The following is a 26,580-nucleotide window of genomic DNA, read 5'->3' on the forward strand; positions in this document are numbered from 1 at the left end:
TTTCAAGAAAATATCTTCAGGCATTCAATAGATATGGCGAAAATAGTGAAATTTCATGTATTTGACCCTGACCTTTTGACCTTTGACCTTTGACTTCATGACGCAAACTTTCACCAGAGAATCTTAATTGGGTAATACATGTATACACTAAGTTTCAAGAAAATATCTTCAGGCATTCAATAGATATGGTGGAAATAGTGAAATTTTATGTATTTGACCTTGACCTTTTGACCTTTGACCTTGAGCATGTGCACCCAAAAGTTGATAGGCACAACTTCACCCCCTAATACACATACATGCCAAGTTTCATTAGGATACCTCAACAGGTTTTGATAGTTACCTTGTCCACAAAATTCATTACGGACGGACGGAAGGACGGACGGACGGACGGACGGACGGAAGGACGGACGGACGGACGGACGGACAACCCGAAAACATAATGCCTCCGGCACCACTTCGTGGCGGAGGCATAAAAAGAAGTTGAAAGGGCACGCATAAAAAAAAAAAAACACCTGACATATAGGAATGGAAAGTAAACTCTATGCCATCTTCCATTAATTAGAGCTCATTTGTAACTTGCAATACCTTTTAATTGCAATTTACGTGATAAACAGTCAGGTACTATGGCAGCTGCAACTTTTGATACTTGCACTTGTTATAGCACTTGTTGTGAAGATCAAATTGTCTTTATGGCAGCAAGAACCCATCAGCTAAACGCTGGTTTAAAACTCTGAGATTCGTTTGTGAGCTGGAAATAGAAAATCTGAAGGTAGATGGACAGCTATGAACACGATTCTGTTCATCAGGATGCTTCCATGAGGAAGGGATGTTTTAACGCCTCTGCGGCAGTGATCCTCCTCCTTGGGTCCAGCTCAAGGAGGCGGGAGAGGAGGTGGTATGCAGAATCCGGAAATTGGTCCCTCTCCTCCTCCTCCTTAACCCCCGGACTCTCACTCTCCATCGAGATGGAGCTACAAACAAGGCCGTCTTTGGGTGGGCTTCCAACGTCGCCGTTATTGGCTCCACTGCCACGACCTGCATCTGCCCCATTTGCGCCACTCTTTCTCGCCTTGGGAGATGGGCCTGGCTCGGAGCTATTCTTACGCCGCTTTGATGTCTCCCCGTTGCTGCGGCGACGAGACTTTTGCCGGTGCTCTGTTGTGCCATGTCGGAGTTGGCGACACATGCTCTTCAGATCCATGGCGACTAGTTTAACACTGCACTGCAGGTGTTTGCCTGTGGGGAAAGAAAATTTGGTATCCATTAGGGCAAAATTACTCAGTTTTTACTCTGAAGTTGTTTCTCATGTACAAAATATCTTAACAATTTGGCACTAACTTAACAATTTTCGTGGTCTATGCACAGAAAAAATAACTAAAATGAAATTGACTCCAGGAAATGGTCAACCTCACGTAAAACAACAACAACAAAATCTGTGTCACTGTATACTATACCGAAGTAGACTCCCTAATTTTGCTAATGCACATATATTTGCACTTGTTCAATAATATATGTTGTACAAGAGTCAGTATACATATGTGTAAGTTGAATCTTTTAAAGCCATCTGAGATGGCTTTAAAAGATTCAACTTACACATATGTAACTGGTAGATGTACTAAACTGGCATAAAAATATTGATTTTTGTCATACCCATCCTCCTCTAAGGAATAGGGCTGAAACATTCACCAGTCAAAATCGGGGGAGACTCCAAAGAGCTAGCAGTCAGGAGGGTAATTGTGTGTACTTTAGAAGGAAATAGTAGGGTGGCACATCCAATTACCGGACGCTTTCTTTCGTGGCTTTGAATTCCGTACTCAGAGGATGAAATTTGGGCTAAAAATAACATCACTTATTCACAGACTCCTGGAAATTACGAATTCAGCCAACTGATGTCAATTGTTCACTCCAGTTTTTAGAAAATATGCTTCAAACATAACCCTCTACAAAAGTTGTCTTTTTGCGCGGTGCAAAATCGCATTGTATTACCGGACACGATTTTCGCAATGAAATAATCGACATCTTTCGCACCTAATCCTTGCACAAGAATCACAATTTATCCCACAAATCATCGTACACATTATCACTGAGCGGATGACAAAGAAAAAATTGGCAAATGAGGCTAAAATTTTGTATTTTACGGCAAAATGTCTGTCTTGAACATTTCGAACAGTTCACAGAATAGAACCTTGTGAAAAAAAACCGACAACTGATTTTAGACTCTACTTCTAGTTTACATGCTTTGTCTATGGGAGCTGCAAGCGCGGGTGACGAGTTGCGGGCCCCTTAGCGCACAACTATTCCGCATCGTTCGCGTTTGAGGACGATAGCTACAAATTTCCGATATCGATCAGTGAACTTTTGGTTCTATTGGAATCTTCATCATTTTTCCTGTATGTGAGTGGGATTTCATAGAATTTCAGTCGCGAAATGTGATTCAAACATGCATAAATATTAGCTATCTCGAGGTGCGGGTCACTCAACTATAAAATTTGAGGTAAAATGTGAATTTTTTCGTGTTTTTACATTTTTATGTGGCGTTTTTTGCGATTTCGGTCCACACAAAGTTCTGTGAGGCTAATCTACGAAGTCTCGCGCGTACAGAATGTCATTAGTACGCAAAAATGTGCGTGTCCGATAATACCATGCGTCCGGTAATACCATGCTTGCCCCTACCTATCGCCCTCGCCGCTTCCTTGGTCTCCTCGGACCCCATGATGCTCATGATCTGGGCCAGGGCAGTGATGTCGTCCGGCGCTCTGAAGAAGGGATAGCGGCCGCTGAGGATGGACAGGAAGATGACCCCTGCTGCCCACATGTCCACGGCTGGGAATTTGAGTTAGAGGCAACAAATTAATGAAGCTTTACCAATCACCTCTGTTATGATCTCACCACTCAAATGTAACCCACGACATGACAACAGATATGAGGTGATTCAGATACATGATGTACAGAGTGACAAACTCAAGGTATATTTATTGGAACCAAGTTTCCACATCAGTTCCCAGTTCTTCATTAAAACAGATTATGGCAAACAAACAAACAAACAAACCAAAAAAGCACCTGAACAATTTCTTTCAAATACAGTGACCACACAGGACTAGAGCGTAAATTGTTCTGCTTGTGTCTTTTTCAGCACAAATGTAACATCTTGTTTGTAATAAATGCCAAAGTACCAGGTACTTCGTAATAAAGAAAGTGATAGTCAACGTTTAATAAGATACATCACAGTTTTTCTCCATCAAATATCTAGTAGTCATTTCATAAAAGATCAAACATCGATTGGAAATCATATATCTCATATGTCCAGGTATTCATTTGACAAAATCTACCCTACTAGGAAATTTACCATAGTTACTGGCAATTTCTCATATAAAAATAACTGATTTTAAAATCATTGCATATTTATATTTACCGGTTGTCTGATCGGGAGACTTCAGAAGAACCTCTGGAGACCTGAATCCTGGGGTGCCAGCCCGAGGGGCTACCTGGTTGCTCCTAGCCAGACAGATGTCACACACCTGTGGTAACCCATAGCAACAACAGGCTTCTGGGGATGCGGGTTCGGGCCCAGCCCTCTTCCCGATGCCCTTCATGGCCAGCGACGCCCCTTTCCTCGTCAGAACCATCGGCTTGGGGGTCAATTTCTCCCTTGTCTGGTGCGCATCTTGGATGTTCTCGCTGCCTTGCCGGGCCGGCGTGGTGGATTCACTCCTCTTCGGGTCCTCCTCGGTGATGGAGATCAGTCGGTGTCGCCTGTCCCGAAAGGACTTCTCTGTGGAATGGCAGAACGTGTTGGGGTCCAGTTCGGCCAGATGAGGGGCTGGACCCCTAGAAGACTCTGACACGGTTCTCTTCAGGCCATTTTTCTCCGCAACCTATTAACAAGGAGGCATGTTCAGTTCACAGAAATGTTGCTCTTGACATTATGACCTCCCTTTCAATGTTGCATTAGGCAATGCTGCACACTGGCACTGGTCCGACGATCACTAACCAGTAAAAATCAGTTGGACCAGTAACTTTTCCAGGAATAGACCAGTAAAATACGGAAAAACTGGGTACCTACTGGTCCAACAGACAGGTCAGACCAGTAGAAAAAATGGATTAGCGTGCAGCCTTGCATTAGGAATAATCCTGCTTTGTTGTGTCTCACTTTCATGCACACTTTTGGTATTTTTAAAGTTTTCCATCTGTTCGTCTCAGATCTAATTACATTATATTCCTCTCAGCACTATGGAGCTTCTGATGTACATTCATATAAGCGACCCCTAAGAAAGGTTGAATTTGAGAGAGAAATCATTATGAGCAGACAAAAGACACTGTAATATGAGAAAAGGTTACAAAATCAAAACTACACATCCATCATGACACTCTACCTTGTTTTCTGAAACTGAAGCTGTTCGGCGAGTATTCTTGCGAAGTTGGGAAATCCGTGGTGTGTCTTCATGAAGAACTCCCTCAACAGTAGACTTAGATGATGCCTTTAATGTGGACTTTGAGGGCACTCCTTGGGCAAGACCAAAGTCTACAAGTGCATACCTAGTTTGAGAGGACAACGCAAGAATATTTTACTTAAGGTATGATTCTTTTTCTGTCTGAAAGTGTATTTCCAACTTCAGAAGATATGTTTAACTTGCTATGTTAATAATGCCCTTAAGTGCAATGTTGAGAGGCTGCAAAATTAGGGCACATCAGACATGGCTACTGTGTCCAAAGCAAGCATAATTTGGCAAAGCTGAATATTCAAGGCAGAGTGTGAGAGGTATACACAAGCACAGTGATTACTGATGCATGCCTATACGTATATGTGTAGATGTAAGCTGAATATGTCGGAAGCATAGCAAAAACACAACTGCTCTCATTCCACATGCTAATTTTACTGAGCAATAATCTATCCATGGTGTCGACTGCAGGTACCCAATCTCTTCAGCTGTTGTATGCAAAGTCTTGTCTGAGTTAAAATGTGATCTGGGGAGTTAAGATATGCAATGAAAGAGAGCAAACAAGCAAAGATATGTGTGCTTCCTAAATCTTTTCTGCAGCTAAACTTATTGGCACAGTTTTCCAAATGTAACCCTGTGTTCACATATACAGCTATCATTTGGCATTACTAAAGTACTGTGTACATGTCAACACATAAGTCACACTACTTTCTCTTTTACAGATGTGACATACAAATTTGTCCAAGACCAGATATCTTGCTTTTTACAAGAAAGTGAAGATATCTAAAAAATACTTGCAACTACAGGCTTTACTGCATAGTAACAACAGAATTTCTTGAGAAAAACCAACAAAACTCACAGATTATCACTTTAGACAGATTGTTTCTTCCTCATTCATTGTTAATTAGTGTCTGGTTTATCACAACTTCATCTAGGTATAAGCCTAATACGCTGCGACAAAACAAAATTCTGGTGATGACGTACTGCTTTGTGAGTCGGTTGTAGAGAAAGTTGCCCGGCTTGACGTCTCTGTGGATGACGTTGAACTTGTGCACCCTGTGCAAGGCGATGAAGAGATTCCTCATGTACTCCCTCACTTCCTCCACGGACATGTCCTGGTAAAAATCCTGTCAGGAAAGTCAAATCAAATGTGGTTGTTGAGTTCACATAGCTTAACCTATCAAATCCAGATGATTTCACTACACAAATTACTCGGTGACATCTTATCTGTCACTACACTGTATATTGGCATCAATGAATTTCACTGCATATCTTATACATGTATTGGAAAAGGTTTGGATGTAACTGGTCAAATTCATTAAATCTGTACAAAAGTACGATAACAAAAAAATACTGAATGTCGATTTGAGAGAGAAACAGAACTTGAATCTTCCAAACTGTGCTGCCAATTTAGAATTAATTGTTAATCTTTCAATTAAAATGCTTTTTAAAATTCTATAAAACAATTATAGACAAACACAGGCCTGAAATGACAGATAAGTTTTCACTCTACTTTATAAACAATGAACGGCAAATATATATGTGGAAGAAATCAAGTTTGAGGCTAATGTTGCTCTCTACTTTTCCCTTAAAGAGATGGTAAAGTATTGGTGGAGATGAGAATTGGGCTTTTAACTTTTTACGAGATACCAAGAAAACACTTATGGTATAGTACAGAACATACCAGTTTAAGAGGAATTCAAAGTTTATTTGATGAAAATCGGGTTTGGAATGACTGAAACATCCAAAAACAAAGTAAAACAAAGCGATCGTAATAAAGTGTGGGTCCCACACTTTATTAGAATCGCTCTTTTTGGATATCTCGGCCATTTCAAAACCAATTTTCATCAAATAAACAATGAAATCCTCATAGAATTACATGCTCTTTCATATTTCATACGAGGTTTCTCACTATCTCACCAAAAATGTTAGAAACCTGAAATTAGGTCTCAACCAAAACTATACGATCCCTTTAGATCAAGCTTTTGGCCTGTCATGACCTTCATCAGGATCTGGATCATAAGTAGTTGGGCTGTGGGATGTCTTGCATCACAGCAGTGACGTGTAAATATTTACCATTTACAGACTCATGACTTGCATTTGCCTATTTCTCTTGTGTAGTCAAGAGAGACAGCTGAATATCAATGTATTATAGAATTATATCAATGAAATTGTGATTTAAAGGTATTATTTAACACTGGGGGCAGTAATTTAAAAAATGTTCGAGTTATCACATTTAACACATATGTGTAGGTCACTTGTATCACAAAACATCTACTATATAAAAATTTTGCAATAAAAGCTGAAGCAGAAGGATATACCACTATTTTTCTCAATAAACCATAACTGCTGATGGTTTATTCTGGAAACAATTTTATTATAACTATTGTTCTCATGTAGTACATTTAACAATACTTAACATTGATTACACTGATCAACATTTTTACATTGGTTGTTTCTATCTCCAGCTCACATTTTAGAACTACAGATTTTCAAGCACTAAAGCTGGGTTTATGTTTCATCTGCACATGGTAAATAATGCCTTTAAGTTGACTAGCCATCTTACCTGGAATCTGTCATGCCTAAAATGAGGCATCACTATGACGATGTTGTCCTTATCCCTCAGCGTCAGTTTCACCCCCATCACATTTTTGCAGCCCCTGCCACAGAAAAGAGATTATATCCTTCATGAACACTACCTTCACAAACTGATTTGGTATTGCTTGAATACTAGTACCCGGGACTTAAAGGAAACACATATATCAGTAACAAACATTTCTTACCAAGTGTAACAATCTCTACATCATGTCTTTGGTCACCTCAAGGACAAAAAAATAAAAAAAAATACAAAATGTAGCATCATGGATTTAAAACCAGTCTTCATCAGTTACAAATCTGATCTATCATCGTCCAGAGGATAAGATAATTTCTCATTAAAATGAACAAGAAATCCTTGCAAAGAGTTTACATTAAGAATGTAGCAATTCCCTGCCACTTCACTTAATCAGGACCCACAACATTTATCTATCTATTTATTTATTTTTTAATGAACATGTCTCTTTAAATTTGTCTTTTTAAAATTTTCAAAATATTTCGGCCATTCCATAGGGGGTCAGTTCAGAACTGACCACTACTGATTAAAGAGAAGGTAAACCCAAAGAGCAATGTGGATTGAGTGAAAGCAGCAACATTAGTAGAACACATCAGTGAAAGTTTGAGAAAAATCGGACAATCGATGCAAAAGTTATGAATTTGTAAAGTTTTGGTGTTGGAACCGCTGGATGAGGAGACTACTAGAGGATATGACGTATGAGTGGACAACAATACAAAGAAAATATAAAGGATATTCAACAAAAATTCACTTTTCTAGAATTATGAAAGAGCAGTGGACCAACCGCTTTCAGAAAGCAGGGGGAATAATTGCTACCCTTAACATATGTCAATATCAAGTTGATGGAATTTGTAATTTTCATGAAAAATGGATTTTTGTAGTATTTTCTTTATATTTTCTTGATATTGTAGTCCACTCATACGTCATAACCTCTAGTAGTCTCCTCATCCAGCGGTTCCAACACCAAAACTTTACAAATTCATAACATTTGCATCGATTGTCCGATTTTCTTCAAACTTTCACTGATGTGTTCTACTAATGTTGCTGCTTTCACTCAATCCACATTGTTCTTGGGGTTTATCTTCCCTTTAAGGGAACTCTTTACTAAGAACAGATGTACTTGATGTGGTGAAAATATGGATCACAAAACCTATCACCTTTCATGCAAATCATTGAATGATCATAACTGTCAGCAACTAGCAAGTGTGGGGTCAACTTTCTTTGGTGTAGCCAACTTTTGATCCACCATACAGAGGACTGAATTTGCTACTTGTTGGACAGAGATAGGCCTTACCCAATCTTCACCAGACAGCTGAGTTCACTGAGGATGCGATCAGGGTGGTAAGTGGGAATGATGTGTTTCAGGGCAAACTCCTGGCTGGAATCTGGATACTGCTTGAGAACTGCTCGGTATACAGAACTGAATGTGCCTGGTGGGAGAAAGATATGGAAAACAATGGAAGAAAAAAAAAAGGGTGTTAGTAACTTAAAAGGTATGGATGCTCATTTGCAAGTGTTCCTGAAATTATAGAAGGAAAAAAAAAAAACCTTTTGATTTCATTACTACTGTTAAACAATAGTGGTTTGTAAACACAATTTCTCCCTTAATATTGCTGAAAGTGTTATCCTGTTAGATTTGTATAATGATGCAAATAAAAATTTTGAATAATTTAATTCCAAAGTGTTAAAAATCCAAAATGTAATTCTAAAGTGCTAAAAATCCAAAATTGAAATCTAAAGTGTTAAAAACGATAATATATTAATGCTTCTCCCTGACCACAAAAAGGTAAAGTTCAGACAGGTCAACCAGACATTGCAATTAACCCGTTGAGGATGGGCTGATTTTGCTACAACACACATTTCCCATAGACACTTCCCCAAGTATACTCAGGACTCTTCCTCAATGGGTTAAAGACATGCAGTGTTAACAAGCCCACCTTGATGAGACTGGCTTAAAGAGTAAACCAATTATGACTACAAGCATTTCTTGACATTTTTGTAAAATTACAACTTAAATCTGTTCACAGAAAATAGTTCAGCAAAGGTTCAGGTCTGTGATGCAATGCACAGATAATATCACTGATAGTATTTCAAAACATAGTACTGGAGATTTTGTTGCCTTTAAATTTGTCTGCATACGCTGAGAAAGAAATAATTCTCAGCATTGACACCACCTACAAACTGTTACATCAATGTGGTTAAAAAAATAGAAGTTCTAGAAACATCCACATGCTTACCTTCTCCTATTTTGTCAATGACCTTGAAAAGTTCATCAACCTGGGGAACAGATTGCAGCAAATTGTTGATGTCTCCCCGAACTTTCTCTGCAAAAATGGGGAAAGAAAAGAAAAAAAAAAAAGGATGAACATTGTTATTATAGTCCAGAATATGTTCTCAGCTGTACTGTCAACTTGAAAACAACCGAAAACATGACTACTACCTTGCTATGTAGGTGTACAGAATTTAACCATATAGCATGGTACTCTGTAACTTGTCATGCACAATCTCTATTCTCTTTAAGCACACACACACACACGCAAAATGTATTGTTCACTGATCAGGGGCCCGTTGCATAAAAGTAACTATTATGGTAACTTTGCCATCCAATGGTAACTTCCATGGAATTCTTGATTTTGATTGGCTGTTGAGTATTGTTGCCATGGTAGTTACCATTGGATTGCAAAGTTACCATAACAGTAACTTTTATGCAACGGGCCCCAGATTCTTCAGGTTATCTTCCTTCCATTCATAAATACTGTACATGTACTTGTATAATAGATGAGGGGACACTTTCAGTCCCTTTTTAAAAATTATGAAAACACAAGATTTTCTCCTCATTTCATCTTCTGAACAGATTTTTGTTTGAGTTTTAAAGGAAAAAATCCCAGTGTAGTGTTTTAATCAATTGCCTGAAAAAGAACCAGCATATATTCTGTATTCTAGATATGCCATGTACAGGTGTAAAACAGATAACCAAAGCATAAACAAATCATGTTGTGGTATTACACCAAACCTTGAAAAAAAGGAAGAGAATACAGTAGGACAGTAAATATTTACCAACAACCATGTCTGAAGATGACTGTGAAAATGAAATAACATCATATCAGCACAAAACATCAGCTTCACTGATAATTACAGATCTTATGTGTTCTATAATTTGTCATTTATTACTGGGTTCTGATGGCTATCCACGATATGCTCCTTTAATGCTGTCAGTTATTCAACAAGAAAGTCTACCTGAAACTCTTTTCGGGCAAGGGAATGAAGTGCGCTTCCTCTTCTTTCCAGATGTTTTCGGTGATTTTCCTGGCATCTCTGCATTCTCTGTCTCCACTAAACTATGTTGTAGACTGATAGCACTAGTAGAACCCTCCTCTACAGCATTGGACATGGTGCTAGTAGTAGGCTAGCTCACCTGGAACTCGACACTATAGCTGGAACTAAAATGAAAAGAAATTATAAAGATGTTAATGACATCAATGACAATATATATTTCTTTAAAAAAAAAAACACAATAAATTCCTGCAATCTGTAAAATATTGAATCCACAGGCAGTTTAAGAAAATAAGAAGTGTGCAGTAATGACAAAATGAGTTACAGTGTAAAAACTTGCAGTCTTCACAGTTTTTCAGATATCTGCTGTGGCTGGCCCCCGGGACTATGTAGCATATGATATAGAAAGATTTATTTATTCGTATAGTTGTTAGCCCAGGGGCTAAATTGCATATTAACATTACGACTACTACTACTACTAACTACACGTTTGAGTACGTCTATAATGTATCACAGAATAAGGACTAGGACGTATTATTACACACTTTTATAAACAAACATGACTAACGTTACATGTAACGTGTTAAAATTCTAGCTAGTCTATGAGAAAAAAAAAATACTGTGACATATTTATACCTAGTCTAGATGATCATTTCTACTATTCTAGTACACTGTCTATTCCTTTCCTAATTAATGGCTAAGACTCTCATTTAAGACACAATGGAAAAAAGAGTTAAATTTCATCTTGTTCAGATCCCTTCTCTAAGGTGCCCGTTTTACAGCCAGGTTCAAAAAGGTGAGAGAAGAAGGTGCCAAAAAGTATTCTTAAACAAAGACTCTGCTCACAAGGGCAATAGGTGCCATATCCTTGACCAGTGTTACAATACTTATTAGGCCCTAAGTTACATGAGATTCACAAAGGAGTAAAAATTTAGGCCTTCATTCTACATAGGCCTAGACCTACATCTGATAGTTCCTAACGGTTAGAATCCTAACATTTAGATCTCTAGAACGTCTACTGGACTGCATCAGAGTAGAGAGTGGCATTTTTTACGTTTAACGGTTAGATTCTACATAGATTAAAAATATGCACTGTAAATTTACTGACATTGACAAAAACTGTGAGTAAATTTAAACCAAGGAGGTATGAGAGATACCTCCTTGAGTAAACTCGACACAGACAAAATAAAGTCTTTATGTATAAACGGTGACTTGCCTGGTGTTGACATGAATCCATACGGTATTACAAGGACAACCCAACTTGAAGTTCAGGTGACTCTTTGACTTGACTTGCTTAATTGAATCATAAAGCTCACCCTGCACTGCACTGGGACCTTTGCTTGTTGGAGCTTGCCTTGGTTGCCCTTCCTTGCCTTTTTGTGAGTTGACTCTCGCTGGCGTTGCAAATGTGGCTGCTCAATCCGACGATGGATCAGTAGTAATACTGGCACTGCACTGACGCCCATCAGTCATGACAATCACAATTCATTACTTTTCTAAGTTCTTCCAAGGCTATAAAAGCGAGATTTAGTCCGTGTGAGCTCAGGCACAGCCACAGTCCTAACTGGCAGAAACTGGATCCCGGTGGATGTTCAGCCGCCCCCAAGTGTGTCAGGTCACGTCAATGTGTCGCATGTACAACTACGTGCGTGGGCTGCATCGAAAGCTAAGCCGCCGAGGCCCGTCGTGCTAGCTAGCGGCGCGCCAGACGAATTTCCCGCGTTATTGTGTACGTGTGTACGTGTAGAGTGCTAGTGTAGTAGACCGGAAGTTGTTAGGAGGGAAGTTTAAAGGTCAGCATTAGAGTGTGTATGATATATGTGGGAGAGAATTAGTTGTGTTGTGACTCGACGAAGACGTGTAGTCGTAACCTCCCATGACGGTTTAATTTGTAGGTTTTTGCTATCTTTAGACGTACAAGAAGTCAACATGATACACAGCCTTTTTATGATCAACTCCTCGGGGTAAGTTTAGGTTTCTCACTCTTGCTAGAAGCCGATGTAAAACTGTTACCAGTTGTGGCAGATGTGATGCCTGCCTGCCGCCTGCCTGCCAGTGCAGTGAGCGTTTCGTGGCACACACCTCTTTTCAGTGTGGTCCCACATGCTTAGACATGTGTACTGTGTCTATGTACATAGGATCTATGTGTGTAGACAATTAATACTCGGTAAAATTTATGGATTCCATGTCGGTTTTAGACCCAGGCCTACTGGATAGATGCGGGTACATGTATCTTACTAACTTTCCAGTTGAATTAAAGAAAAAGACGGTAGGCGTTCGTAAGTTCTTGTAACTGTAAGTTCTTGTAAGATAGTGTCATCATTGATCATATTCATGAATGTATTGTAACGTTAAGGATTCATCCCTTCCCCACTCATTAACATGATTAATTTCCATCAAGGATTCAATGAAGAGCGCACAGCTCGATTAGATACCGTTCCCTCACAGACCGCTATCAATGTTGAGTGATGTTCCGGATGGAGCTTTTCAACCGCGATACCGTGAAACCGTGAAACCATTGTGATTTAGGATTAATATGAAGAGACCTCAAGTCGTAAACTTTAGGACCTAGATTTAAACTTTCTAACTGTTAAAGTGTTATAATTACATGGATACCACCTTTTTTTTTTTTTGTTTAATACAAACGTTAGGAGTAGATTCTGTAGGAGTAGTAGGAAAAAAAAAAGCCAACTGATAATATGGGCGCAATCTCCAAGTCCAACAAAAATGAAATTTTCTCAGCTAAGAAGTGACAACAAACATATCACATTGACAATTTTATTTTCGGTAGGCCCTACTTCTTGACATCGCAGTTAAGAAACAAGGGTCTGAGAAACTTTTTTTTTTTTTTCCGATGTTTGTGGATTACCTAATATTTTTTTTTTCTTAGAGAATATTACGGGACATGCCGTCAAAGGTCAAAGGTTTAAGGACAAGTTCACCTTCATTAACATAAGGATTGAGAGAATGTAGCAACATTAGTAGAACACATCATTGAGAGTTTGAGGAAAATCGGACAATCCGTTCAAAAGTTATGAATTGTTGAAGTTTTTGTGCAGTCATCGCTGGATGAGAAGACTGCTGCAGTGTATGATGTCACATGCGTACAACAATATAAGGAAAATATAAAGAGAATTTCAAAAAATTTCATCTTTTGAAAAAAGAACACATTCCCTTGACTTGTTACTGACATATGTTATGGGTAATATTATTCCCATTGCCTTTAGAAAGAGGCAAGGTAAGTGCTCTTTTATTATGCGAAAAAAAGTGAAAATATGTTGAATTTTCTTTACATTTTCTTTATACTGTTGTACTCATATGACATCATGAGCCTTAGTAGTCTCCTCATCCAGCGGTTCCAACACAAAAATTGTGAAAATTCATAACTTTTGCATCGATCGTCCAATTTTCCTCAAACCTTCACTGATGTGTTCTACCAATATTGCTGCATTCTCTCAATCCTTATGTTTATGAAGGTGAACTTGTCCTTTAAGTCAAAATGTTTAATTCCTTTTTTCTTCCTCAAATTTCGGAAATTGTTCAAGGTACATTTATGGAATTTAGTGAATATGCTTGTACAGTTGTACTGATTGGCAGTGATTGTTTTGGAACTTAAGGGTCACAGGTCAAGGTTAACCCAAACTTTCATTATTTCTCTGTATGTATGCCGTGTCTGAGGTTTGTTTTGTTTTTTTTTTTTTTAATGTTCTCATTTTGTATGAGCTTGCATTTTATCTTGATTATGTAATTCTACATTTTTTTTTAATATGTAATACTGTCTGTGTGTATGTATATTTTTCATTTCTGTGAGTGTAGAATTATTTGTAATTCAGCCTCTGGCTGCAAACAATGATCTGTTGAATAAAGATACCATTTAATAGTAATAATAATAGTACATTGTAATAATAATTTTTTTTTTTTTTTTAACTTGACCTCATGTAAAATAGAGCTTTCATGAGCTGATGTGGGCTGCCATTTTTTTTTTCTAGAACAAGTGGATGTTATCATTACCATCGAAAAAATGAGAAAAATATGAGAAAGATTATGCTACATACATCTGGAAAACTGGATTTTTGTGCAAGCGATCCTCAACATCTGGTCTTTGAAGATACTTTTAGGAAACAAACACTTTCTAAGACTAGAAAATAATAGTATCAATCACTTCAGGATATCATTAGTATTATTAGACTTATTGTAGAGTAAGACTATAAGAATTATCAAATTTATGGTAACTATTAATTTCAATTAGGGCTTGATAGTTTATTAAAAAATGGATTTGCACCAGAATTGTGCTTGTTATGTGAACTTAGGGAAACGCATAATCTATATTTTCTTTCAACACCCTACTGTAGGGGAAAAAATGGACAGAATGGTGTCTCTTTGAATATTTGATACAACCAAACCACAATTTGTGAAGTTCTTGGTCTCCTTGCTCCATGAACTTTGATAATGGAATACAAAAGTACCTTGTATCATTGGCGTATCACATCTGGTTTTCAATTCTTACGGAATCCAATTTTCATGGACTTGTATTTTCACTCATAATACTGTATATAAATTTCTGGTCCATTTCCCTACATGTATTTGTTTGCCTTTAGTACAGGAAACATTGCATGTACATGCTGTATAGTGTATGTCTAATTTTCCATTATAACTTAAATGTATATACATACTGTGCTTTACAAATGCCTTTCAGTTAGACTCTATATTTGTATGTTAAGTTTTGCTTCCATTATAACTTTTTGATCATTTTGAACTGCTCTCTTGCCTTTTTCTGCAGAGACATTTTTATGGAAAAGCACTGGAAGAGCGTCGTTAGTAGATCAGTATGTGATTACTTCTTTGAAGCTCAGGAGAAGGTAAGAAAATGAACTCTAAAATCTTTGTGAGGCTGCCTACAGTACTGTGTATTAAGATTGAAAAGAAAAGCACAACACACAGGCAAACGAAAAAGAGAGGAAAAAAGGAGAAAAGCCATTACTGTTATCAGATTGAATCCCCCTTTCAATATGCACATTGAAAATCAGCTTCTCCCCCCCCCCCCCCCCCCATGAATATGCCATTTTGTGTTGAAGAAGGATTCGAAGAAAGATTCTTGGCTCTTTTTTGAATGGTGAAACAGAGGTCAACAAGGCTCCAGTAGAATAATGCGTTTGCGGCCTTTAGAGAATAACATTGAACTTTTCAAGCCCTTGATTACCTTAGTTAAACACAAGGGGAATAAACATAACCAGCTACCATCATATGCATACAGCATTTGGTATGTACTCAGTATAATCAATAGTCAATGCTGATGCTTTCATTGATATATGTTGAAATATTCTCTGAAATTGGCAGGCCTGCAGCAAGCTGGATGTACCGCCTATCATCGCTACACCTCACCATTATCTCATCAGCATCTTCCGGAATCACATCTACTTTGTAGCTGTTGTCCAGAATGAAAGTATGTTTTACTATTGATCTTGTGCATTTGAATATCATGTATTACAAGTTTTGTACCTTGTATCCTGTCCATCACAAAAATGAAGACAAAATTTATTGGAAACGTCATTTAACCATGCAGAACATGAGTACATTCAGTGATGCAATAATTATGTTTTCATGTTACTCATTATGTCAATATCGTCATACAGTTTTGTGAATGTTTGACACTTGTACACACACAAAGTGATTGTAAATCTGCAGCTCGGACAGAGTAATCATCAGCAATGTCCGGGTCACTTTGCAATGCAGGGAATAATTTTCTAACTCAAATTTGATTCGCAGTTTCAGTCGATTAATAATGTTTCAAATGGTGTCCTTGATATTTCTATGGAAGAAAACTGCTTCCAAAAAGTCAGTCTGTGTAGCAATGATGTAAGAATGAATAGCAAACTGCAATTTGATACCCAGAAAATAATTCCTTTCAATGACTGTTAATCAAATTATGGCATCTGTTGTTCCGCTTTTCTTCAAATATTCCACGCTAGCATGGCATTGTGTGCAGCTGTAAATTTTTTTACTTGTGTAACTAAGTAATCATTGCACAATATTATTCATCTGTTTGAATGTCACCGTTTCAACCCACTACAGCTCCCCCTCTGTTTGTGATTGAGTTTCTGCATCGGATCGTGGACACGTTCAGTGACTACTTCTCCGAGTGCACGGAAACGTCCATCAAGGAGCATTATGTTGTAGTTTATGAGGTATGTGACATGAAGCAGGTATGAATCAGGATGTGTAGGAAAGTGTTTGGAATCTACTACAGTGGACTCCCATTATAACCAAGTCTGCGGGACTGGTAGTTTTCTTTCGTTATATTAAAATTCCGTTATAAGCAAACAAATTAACAATAAAAATACATAGAGCGGATAATGTTACAGCCTGAATTTTCACTTCTGTGTAACCGGAATTTCATTATAACCGTGTTCATTAGAACGGGAATGCACTGTATTCGCATTCAGCTCAAGTTACTGTTGTTTCATATGTTGTTATTACTGTTGTTCTTGTTTGCTTTGTTGTTGTTGTTGCTGTTGTTGTTGATGATGGTGTCAATGATGATGTTGTTGTTGTTGTCGTCAGGGATGTTTGCTGGATATGTTTAACTCCACAAACATGCAACCCAAGTGGCAAAGATGTAACACAAGCAACTAACTATTTTGTTGCTAACCATGTGGTGGATACAGATCAAAAGCAGTGATACAAACATCAGCAATATCACAGTGTTGTTTTGCCGCAATTTTTAAACCTTTTATTCTATATTTTGATTGTTAGCTTCTAGAAGAAATGCTGGACAATGGATTCCCACTGGCCACGGAATCAAATATCCTAAAGGAGCTGATCAAGCCTCCCAACATTCTACGTACTGTGGTCAACACTGTCACAGGCAGCTCAAAGTAAGTTTTGTGTCAAGGCGACAAGTCTTTTCACAGAGATAGAGAGAGATATAGAGATGGAATTAAAGGAGAACATTTCTTTAGATGATTTTTAGCCTGATTACTCTGACACACTGAGGTCAGGAGGCTGATTCAAGTTAAAAAACAATAACAAAAACAAAATGCACACACACAAAAAAAAAACAACAACAAAAAAACCCCCAACACTAAATATGTATTACAATGGTATGACTTAAGGAGCATTTGAAGAAGTATAGAAACTAACGAGCATAACAATGCATTGATTAGATTTTGGGTCTGTGTTAAACGTGAGAGATTCAATGACTCGCTAATGTTTTAATCAAATCTGTTCTGCATGGTAGAGAAAACTGAATACATAGAAATAGGCAGGACAGGCAAAGATAAGGGATTTTTGGTACTTGGATATCTTTTGCTCTTTTGTTTTCTACTCTCCTCAGTTTTGCTTTGTAGGTGTAGTTAGTAAACTCATGACACTTTTGACTGAGAGTGTCATGAGAGTGTTAAGACCTTTTATAAAGGGAAGTGGGTTTTGCTTGAGTTTTGATTTCTTTATTGCAACTGATTGACAAATTGCCCTTCATTGATGTATATAATGAGCAATTTTTCAGTGTTTAATGACTTTGTGGTCATATCTCCACACAGTTTGAGTGATACACTGCCCACTGGTCAGCTATCTAACGTTCCATGGAGACGTAGCGGGGTCAAATACACCAACAACGAGGCCTATTTTGATGTCATCGAAGAGGTGGACTGCATCATTGATAAAGCGGTAGGTTGCTAATGGCAACATCCATCATATTATGATTAATGCACAGTCATCAATATGGTGATATTTTGCTGGAAGACTTCCACACTATTTTGATTATTCTCTGAAATAATGATTGGAAACACTTCTGTATGGAAATGCTTGCAGTTTTAGTCACCTTTTAGATGCAACATGATGTTCAAGGCTTATTCCATGATGTAATTGTCAAGGCATAATACCTGAATCATTATTATTATTATTATTATTATACTCAACCATGTCTTATCACAATATATTCTCATTATTGTTATTTTCTAGCAGGAATGTGTTTAACAGTTAAATTTTTCAAACATAGGACGTCCCTAGCACTGAGAGGGTTAATCGTGGTCTGAGGGTTACAAAAATAATTTGATCGGTAGTGTAATGTTTAATCTCCCTGTGTGTTTGCTGTCCAGGGCTCGACGGTGATCGCAGAGATCCAGGGCTACATCGACTGCTCGGTGAAGCTGACCGGTATGCCTGACCTCACCATGTCCTTTGTCAACCACCGTCTCCTTGACGATGTCAGTTTCCATCCTTGTGTTCGATATAAGAGATGGGAGGTGAGTTTTATTTGCCATGGACCTCTTCGCATCAAAGTGGTCACATGTTTGTTTGTTTCGTTTATTGTTTTGTTTTTGTTTTCGTTTTTTTGCTGTATCCTAAGACATTTTTAGTTTTGATGTTGAGGATATTACAGTTCTGAATTTATTGAATTCTTTTGAAATTGCGCTTTACCAGTTATAGCTTTAATGTGTAACATGAATGTTGTCAATAGCAGACATAATTTACCTGTATGTTTTGATTTTCATGCTGATTAAAATCAACTGATGTCAGAATATTTCTCTCCTAGTGAGACATATGAGGTATGAAATCGGTGATATTTGATAATCACGATTTGATTTATCACATGTGAAAATAAGATGATACAAAATGAACAAAATAAATAATCCTTTGTAACGCCACGTATTGTAATGCTGGTAAGGTAAACCTGAACATACCAGAGATATTGCAAAATGCTAGACTGTAAGTGTAAATATTTTACGTTTTTCTTTCCTTATTTCAGTCGGAGAGAGTTCTGTCATTTGTCCCTCCCGATGGTAACTTCAGATTGCTGTCCTATCACATAGGAGCTTCCAAGTGAGTTTAGTATAAACTTGTTTCAGCCCTGTCTGTAATGATTCCTCTCTTAATTCATCACTGTGTCCATATTAGTTCAATAATACCTCAAGAGAAAAAATGCCTTCTCAAAGCGACCATTTAACAACATGTACTTACATTGCAAACAGACGTTTTGTTTGTGAAAGAGGAGAGGTTACCATTTTCCAACTCTGGATGGAATCATGGAAGGAGAACAATGATTTTATTGAGCTATTGTTTTGTCTCTGCATTCTTATTTTAGCAGCTCTTAGTTTGTTAATGAAACACTGGTGCAAAAAAAAAAAAAGAACAAAGGGAAAAAATCCATTTGCAAAAGATAGCATACTGTCACTGGGCTATTTTTGTGAAGTTTGCTTGTGAAGTAAATATTTGCTTTCATTTTGTGTGTATCTATACTTTCTCTTTGCCAGTCTAACTGCCATTCCAGTGTATGTAAAGCCAAACATTATGATCAGAGAGACATCAGGAAGATTTGAGGTGACGGTGGGACCAAAGCAGACCATGGGAAAGACAGTAAGTATTTTTTTCTTGTAAGTGCATTTTTTTTTTCTTGTGACAGGCAATCTCTCCACATGCAGTATCTACAGGTGACTTCCATTGTCAGGAATTCATTAGGATTGACAGTTTTCTTTCATTGTATTTAAATTTCGTTATAACGAAAGGAATTTTTCAGAAATGGCTGTCATGATAATAAGTTTTGGACACGAGCTTTTACTTTGTTGTAAAGAAATTTCATTATAACCATGTTCGTTGTTATGGGAGGACTCTGCATATAGGCTACTCGCCAACAACATGCCCATCCTGATGAATACCAGAATATATTGGTAAAATCTTTGAATAAGTAGGTATCCCAAAGAAAAAGAATCCATGTGCTTCACCACAAATTAACGGAACTGGAAGTTTCACCATGCAAATGTTTAGAGAACTCATCTAGTTTAGTATTTGACGTTGGTGAAGCATTTAACAATAACAAAGGTGTGCAGATTCATCCAAACAAGATTTTTTTTTTTTTTTTTTTTTTTTTTTGAAATCTTCCTGGTTTGAAGAAATGTGCATATGTGCATTGTCTAATAGTAGCTGATGTGATGAAATTAAATGCCAAAGGGAAGTTAAAGTTTTGAAGGTGTAAGAAGACAATACGGGCATTGCCATGCATGCATTGATGTTAAATTATTCAAGTGGAAATGCTTACCTGCATGTTGAATGTTTATGTGCACTAATAAAGCACTCTAGAATCTCAAACTACCTACATGTAGATATATCATGTAAGTGAATCATAGCAGTTAAAACCAAAGGGTTGTTTAGAATCTTTGGCATTGCTTAAACACTATCATATGACGTTGCTGTTATGAATTCCCTTCTGACTAGAAAACGGTATCTTGGTAGGAGATCAGTTTAAGCTAGATATCACACAAATGGTCGAGTGGTCCAGTGCCCAGTTTCTATGTTGGCATGCAGGTCTTTGGTCACTCAAACAAACTCTCTTCTTCCCTGCTCAGGTCGAAAATGTTGTCATAACCTGTGACCTTCCAAAGCAAGTTCTGAACATGACGCTGACCCCGACGCAGGGCTCCTACAGCTTCGATCCCGTTGCCAAGGTGATGTCGTGGGAAGTCGGCAAGATCAATCCACAGAAGATACCCAGCATCAAGGGATCAGTAAGTGCAGCACATTTTTTGAAATCTCTTTAGAATAGAAATGCTATTCTCTCCATGAGACTTGTATTTCCTTTCTGAAAGTTGTCTGATATGATAATTCTTCTCATAGAGCCCTTTTGTATGCATTTTTTAAAGCAGTGTTAGTTTGCAAAAAAAAAAAAAGAAGAGATGATTGTACATCATTTAGTGCAATAGAAATGGTTTTGAAGTTTGATATTGCTGTAGATATTTCAGGTTCAATGTAGTTGTGCATTCAAATGAATAGCTACAGAACTTCATATGCATCTTGCTTTGTGACTCTTGCTGGTCTTGTAACTTATTGCTATTTCATTTGACTCACATTCTTAAGGATACTGAAAATAGAAATCATATGATTCTTTTATTTGTTCTTCATGATTACTATTATGATGACCAGCCTTTTGACTACCATGCGACAAACTGCTCAAACATTGTGATTGTGATTCCCCTCCCCTCCCCCCCCCCCCCCCCCAACACAAGTGTGCCATCTTTGTACTCCCCTCTGGATTTCTCAAGGGAGCTCCATCTGTTAATGTTTGCAAATTTTATTCTAATGAGGGACAAATATTGTTTTCCATCCTTCAGATGTCACTACAGTCCGGCGTCCCCCCTCCGGAGGCCAATCCAACCATCAATGTAAGATTCCTCAGTTTTTTGGGGTTTTTTTGTATCTCTGTAAGCTGTATGTTGAAGCAGGTGATAGGGAAAAGTACCAGTGCTTGTCATTTGTGCCCGCTTCTCTTTCCCTGCACAGTGCATCACCATATTTTCCTTCTTAACCCATTGAGGATGAGTCCCGAGTATACTCGGGCAAGTATTTATGAGAAATGCGTGTTGTAGCAAAATCAGCCTGTCCTCAACGAGTTAAGTTAAAATCTGCCTTGTAAAGTACTTTTGGCAAATTGAGGAGAGCAAAGCATTCCTGATATTGTTGTGGAATGACACAGCTATTGTCCTAACCATCGAGGTACATAGGCTTCATAGACCTCGATCAATACTCTGATATGCCATCTGTGACTCTGTATTGCACCCATCTTATCTATTGATGAAATGCATACCTGTCAACTGTTCCCATTTAATAGGAGCATTCCATTGTCCTAGGAAAGAAGAAGCTTCAGTCAACCTTTGTGTTTCTGTTTTTGTTAACATCTGCTAATAGTGATGTATGGGAAATTGGTGAAAATTCCTATTCTTGCATAGTTTTCTCCCAGTTATTATTATTTATTGAATTTTAGAGTTGACAGGCGTGTAAATGCCTAATGTTGAAATGCTATTCTCACCTTTTTTGCTAGATGCAGTGACCTGTATGTGATAATCATTCAAACCCTCATTTCTAAGCACAGAAACTATGATTCTCCTTGACAGTGTAGCTGACAATGGTAGTCACATGATCTCGTGTCCTACAGGTGCAGTTCTCCATCAACCAGCTGGCTATCTCGGGGTTAAAGGTCAACCGACTGGACATGTATGGAGAGGTGAGATCAGTCGAGAGGTTTTTTATGTGTTTGTTGGCTGTAAAGCAAGATATTTTCGCGGCATGAGATTTGCGCGAATTGGAGCTGGAGGCTTTTTTTGTGGCATGAATTTTTCATGAATTGCCATTGGCATTCCATTCATTTAGTGTACACAAGAACTCTCACATGCATTTTGACTTCGCGAATCTTGGCTCTCGCGAAATTCATGAAATTAAAATGCACACAAACTGATTTTCTGGTTTTACAGTATTCATTTTTTCCCCCTTTTTCATCAAATTTAGGATTTATTATCGTACAATCCATGGGACTTCAATGTTGGTCTTAATCACATTTCAAAGTTTCCCACACACAAAAATGCAACATTTAGTTGTCCGGGTGTGCATGTAAGATGAACAGCATTGTCTAAAGGAATAATATGTGTTTTGTTCATAGATATTCAGACCAAAAAAAAAAAAAAAATACCACTGGTGATGAAAAGGTTTGTTTTTGTCTTATCTAAATTATGATCCAAAGTGTAAAGTTTTGCCACATATCAAATATCAAATATCAGGATATTTAGTGGATATGCTATGGTTAGACTTGTGACAAAGGGGTCTGTCTTGTCATTCAGAACTGGAAAAAAAAATATTATTGTTCTAAATCTGTAAAGAAAAGTATATGTATTATTATGTGTAAGCTCATGATGGCAGAATAAAAGTTGACAGCTGTACTGATGTAAGCTGCTTGGTGAAAATGGAATGACCAATAAAATCTGTCGCACAAATGTAACAGATTATTCTCAATACACTCTAAGAAACAGTTCTACCTTCAAGTTGTCAAAGGAGTTCAATTTCTTTCTGTAGATCTGATTGTAAATGTGACTCGTCTATTGATATCAAAGTGTGAGTGATATTTGTTTCTATCCCTTTCTCTATAAAACAGAAATACAAACCCTTCAAAGGAGTCAAGTACCTGACGAGAGCTGGCAAATTCCAAGTCCGGACCTGATTTCTGCATGGCATGTTATGACAGGAAATAACTTTCCAGAAGACTTATTTATGAAATCGTCTTGACTTGTGTCGAGTGTCTGAACTTAGATATGAGAAAGTGTAAAGTGTAGCTATGTATTTCTTTGTGCAAATGTATTTTAGACAAGAATGTGTATTTTCATGCCCACATGTTTGAACAGCATATGAGAGAATACTAGCAATATGAGTTTTCTTTCCTTTCTCTGTCTCCCCCCCCCCCCCCTTTTTTTCGTGCTCAGCGTGGAAAGAAATTGACCTGTTAATTAAGAGTGATTTATTATCAGAGGCTACTTTGGAGTGCAGGTTGAGCCGTTTCAAAGCCACAAAGTTTTGCGTTATCTCTAGATGCCTTCACAGCGGCACAAATGATCATCCGTGACCTTCAAACATGTTTGCATGTCTCTCAGCTGCATATCTATAGAGACTGAAGGTTCTATTTGGTGTACATGCCATCATATATGGCATTATCGTCTTTGCCATAGACATAATTAGACACCATTCTCCCATCTCCTTAAAAATCCTTCCCCTTTTTGTCAAGTTGTTATTTTTAAAACCCGTTGAGGACGAGTCCCAAGTATACTCAGGCAAGTGTCTATGGGAAATGCGTGTTGAAGCAAAATCAAACCGTTCTCAACGGGTTGATGGAAACTGTTCATCGAGTTTTATCTGAGAATCCCCAATGATATGTTACGCCATTTTCAAGTTGGCTACTGATGTGTAGAGCAAAATCAAGCTGACAGAACAGGGAAATATTATTCAAATCAGACATGAAAAAAGAATGTTATGGAACTTGTTCAAGTCTCACTTGGTTTCTCGAAAGTGATGCCTTTCAAAACTTCTAAATGAACTTGGCAATAGTGTTACTGCAGTACAAGCTCTTGCTGTGACCTGCACACAAACTGAATAAAATTTCCCTTTTGATTGTCAACTTGACCAAAAAATGGGGATTACCTTTAAAAGTCATACCGTAGACTTGCATTATTGTTAATTTGTTACTATTTGTAATATCTTGAGACAATATGTTTTTGTTTTCACATCTATTGTTATAGTGAACAATAGTCCTGCAATGCAACTGGCTTCAGAGTGGCCAATTTGTTCATAATTTCAAAGTGATTATTCAGTCATATTTCCTAGTTATTTTCTCAGCTCTGACTTGGCTCACACGCTCTGCATGCAGTCGAAACAGCTCTTCTTTGTTCATGCCTGATCAATTTATAGACCTTGTGTAATAAGTACTACATTTATATGTATTAGAAGTATTTCTGTTTTTGAATTCTGTACTAGATGATGCATCAGTATGTCTCGAAATGCAGATATTTGTCTGTGATGATCGAGAAGAGAGGGAGTAATTTCTTTTTAAATGAAAAGGTGGTTTAATGAAGTTTAAGTTCTGTGAGGTATTGATAATGATATACTGTAAAAGTGGTTTCTTTCGCGTACAGATACTTTGGCGGTTTCCATCGGTGCCAAATTGTTTAAATTCGCGGTCGGCAAAATCTGTGAATTCACAGTCAGCAAAGACTGTTTTATTTTGCACATGAAAACCCGAACTATAATCCAATTATTCTTTTATCTATCTAATAGAAATTGAAATTAAATGCAAGCTTACTTGAAATCCCGTATCTTGAGTACTTTATAACATGCTTACCTACATTGCGTGGAATCTTTGTGTGTGCATGTGCACAATAGCGTTGTAACAAGCGGCGAGTTCAAAACATTTCCTTGCGTGGTTAATTTCGCGCGACTTTTCAAAACATTTTTGGGTGATGTTAGATTCGCGGTTCAACCTCAAAGCGCGAAAAGCGCAAAAATAAAACCACCGCGAAAGAAACCACTTTTACAGTATTGGTTTTGTGTGATTAAGCCAGTGTGCTATTTTTGAATGTGATATCATTTAAAGCTGCCATCCATCAACTCAAAATGCTTGTACATGACTGCAGAGAGAATTTTTATAAACACGAAAGTACATGAAATTTGCTTTGATTTGTCAGTCAGTATGTATGCTTGATAAAAGCAGAATTTCAAGGAGCAAAGAGACAATTTCTCTTGAAATGAATTTTAATTGCATTTTAATGACTGTCAAAATTAAGAGGCAAAGCCTTCATTAGGATGTAGGGGTTCCTGATACCCCTTACCAGGACAAGAAAAAAATAAATGATATAGCCTTTGAAAATTGATAAAGGGTAAGAGTATTGTTCTTATGGAAGAAGAATAATTCATTGCTTTCTAAAACCAACAGTTTCACACCAAGACTTGACATCAACAAAGATGCCAGCTGGTACTTTTTTTGGGCAGTATTTTGTACCCCCCCCCCAAAAAAAAAAAAAAAAAAATGTATGTATATACTGAAGGTTTCTTGGAAATGAGGCTTATCCTCAATGGATCACTACACATGTCTGTTGCAGGATAAGTAAAAATGCTGTTTTTCCACCAAGAATATGGCTTTTTAGCCCTCATAATACTGCAATGTGTGTTGATGTTCATGAAGTATTTTTAGACATACAGTCAACCTTGCTCAAGTCGAATTTATTTGGACTGAGAATATAGCTTTGACTTATCAAGGATTAGAATTAATAGAATATAAAGAGAAGAGAACTTTTGACTTCGGGGATTATTCGACTTATGCAAGGTTGATTGTATAAGGTAAATTGACCATTATTTGTAAACTTGTTCACCATTATATAACATGATGCATTCCATGTCTTGAACTATTTAGCACAGTGTGTGCATCAATGTAGGAGTATGATATATATTGTATTTTGTTGTACTGACAATGGAAATGAACATGATGTATGTTCACTGTGACAATGTATACCTAAAGTATATAAAGAATAAACTATTGAAATATAAAACTTGCTCAATTTCCATTATGTGACCTAATACAAATGTTGTCATATGTTGAAGTACATTGGGTCTGGTGGAACCATGCTGGTGTACAGAAGTGACCTTACTAATGACACCTATTAGTAATTGTACTCCTGTGGAGATCATATTTTTTCTTGTATGCAAAATTTTGTGATGAGAGATTAGAAATATCTGCCATTTAGTGTTAACTTCCAGAGGTAGCATTGGCACCACATCGATAATTTTAATCAAATTGGTCTAGAGTTTTGCACAAGAAAGCCCCACCTTCTCAAGAGATTTTCTGAAAAGTCCTCAAATGTGCCGAATATTGAAGCATAGTCACTTTATGACAGGCAAAATACACTCAGCACTATCAGCATGCATACATTTTAGTGAAATACTGTAGACCTAGAG

General features: G+C 37.5%; 2 protein-coding genes across 2 annotated transcripts; one reads left to right on the forward strand and one right to left on the reverse strand.

Moving 5' to 3' along the window:
* Positions 1-492: 492 nt before the first annotated feature.
* On the reverse strand, positions 493-11,708 carry LOC140240843 (cell division cycle 7-related protein kinase-like). The gene is made up of 10 exons (XM_072320614.1): positions 11,640-11,708; positions 10,288-10,490; positions 9,288-9,374; positions 8,345-8,480; positions 7,006-7,099; positions 5,424-5,566; positions 4,374-4,536; positions 3,413-3,875; positions 2,674-2,823; positions 493-1,236 (listed from the first exon to the last, which is right to left on the reverse strand). Exons 2-10 carry the CDS (start codon positions 10,439-10,441, stop codon positions 803-805), a joined length of 1,824 nt encoding a protein of 607 aa, XP_072176715.1. The 5' UTR covers positions 10,442-10,490; positions 11,640-11,708; the 3' UTR covers positions 493-802.
* Positions 11,709-12,158: 450 nt separating this feature from the next.
* On the forward strand, positions 12,159-26,168 carry LOC140240350 (AP-3 complex subunit mu-2-like). The gene is given in 13 exon segments (XM_072320115.1): positions 12,159-12,287; positions 15,104-15,182; positions 15,661-15,766; positions 16,396-16,508; positions 17,077-17,207; positions 17,868-17,988; positions 18,420-18,566; positions 19,070-19,143; positions 19,575-19,677; positions 20,664-20,822; positions 21,426-21,476; positions 22,247-22,315; positions 23,237-26,168. Coding segments are annotated over 13 exon segments (1,254 nt in total). The 5' UTR covers positions 12,159-12,252; the 3' UTR covers positions 23,303-26,168.
* Positions 26,169-26,580: the final 412 nt, after the last annotated feature.

The sequence above is a fragment of the Diadema setosum genome, chromosome 17 (assembly GCF_964275005.1).
Source record: "Diadema setosum chromosome 17, eeDiaSeto1, whole genome shotgun sequence".
In the NCBI taxonomy this organism is placed as follows: domain Eukaryota; kingdom Metazoa; phylum Echinodermata; class Echinoidea; order Diadematoida; family Diadematidae; genus Diadema; species Diadema setosum.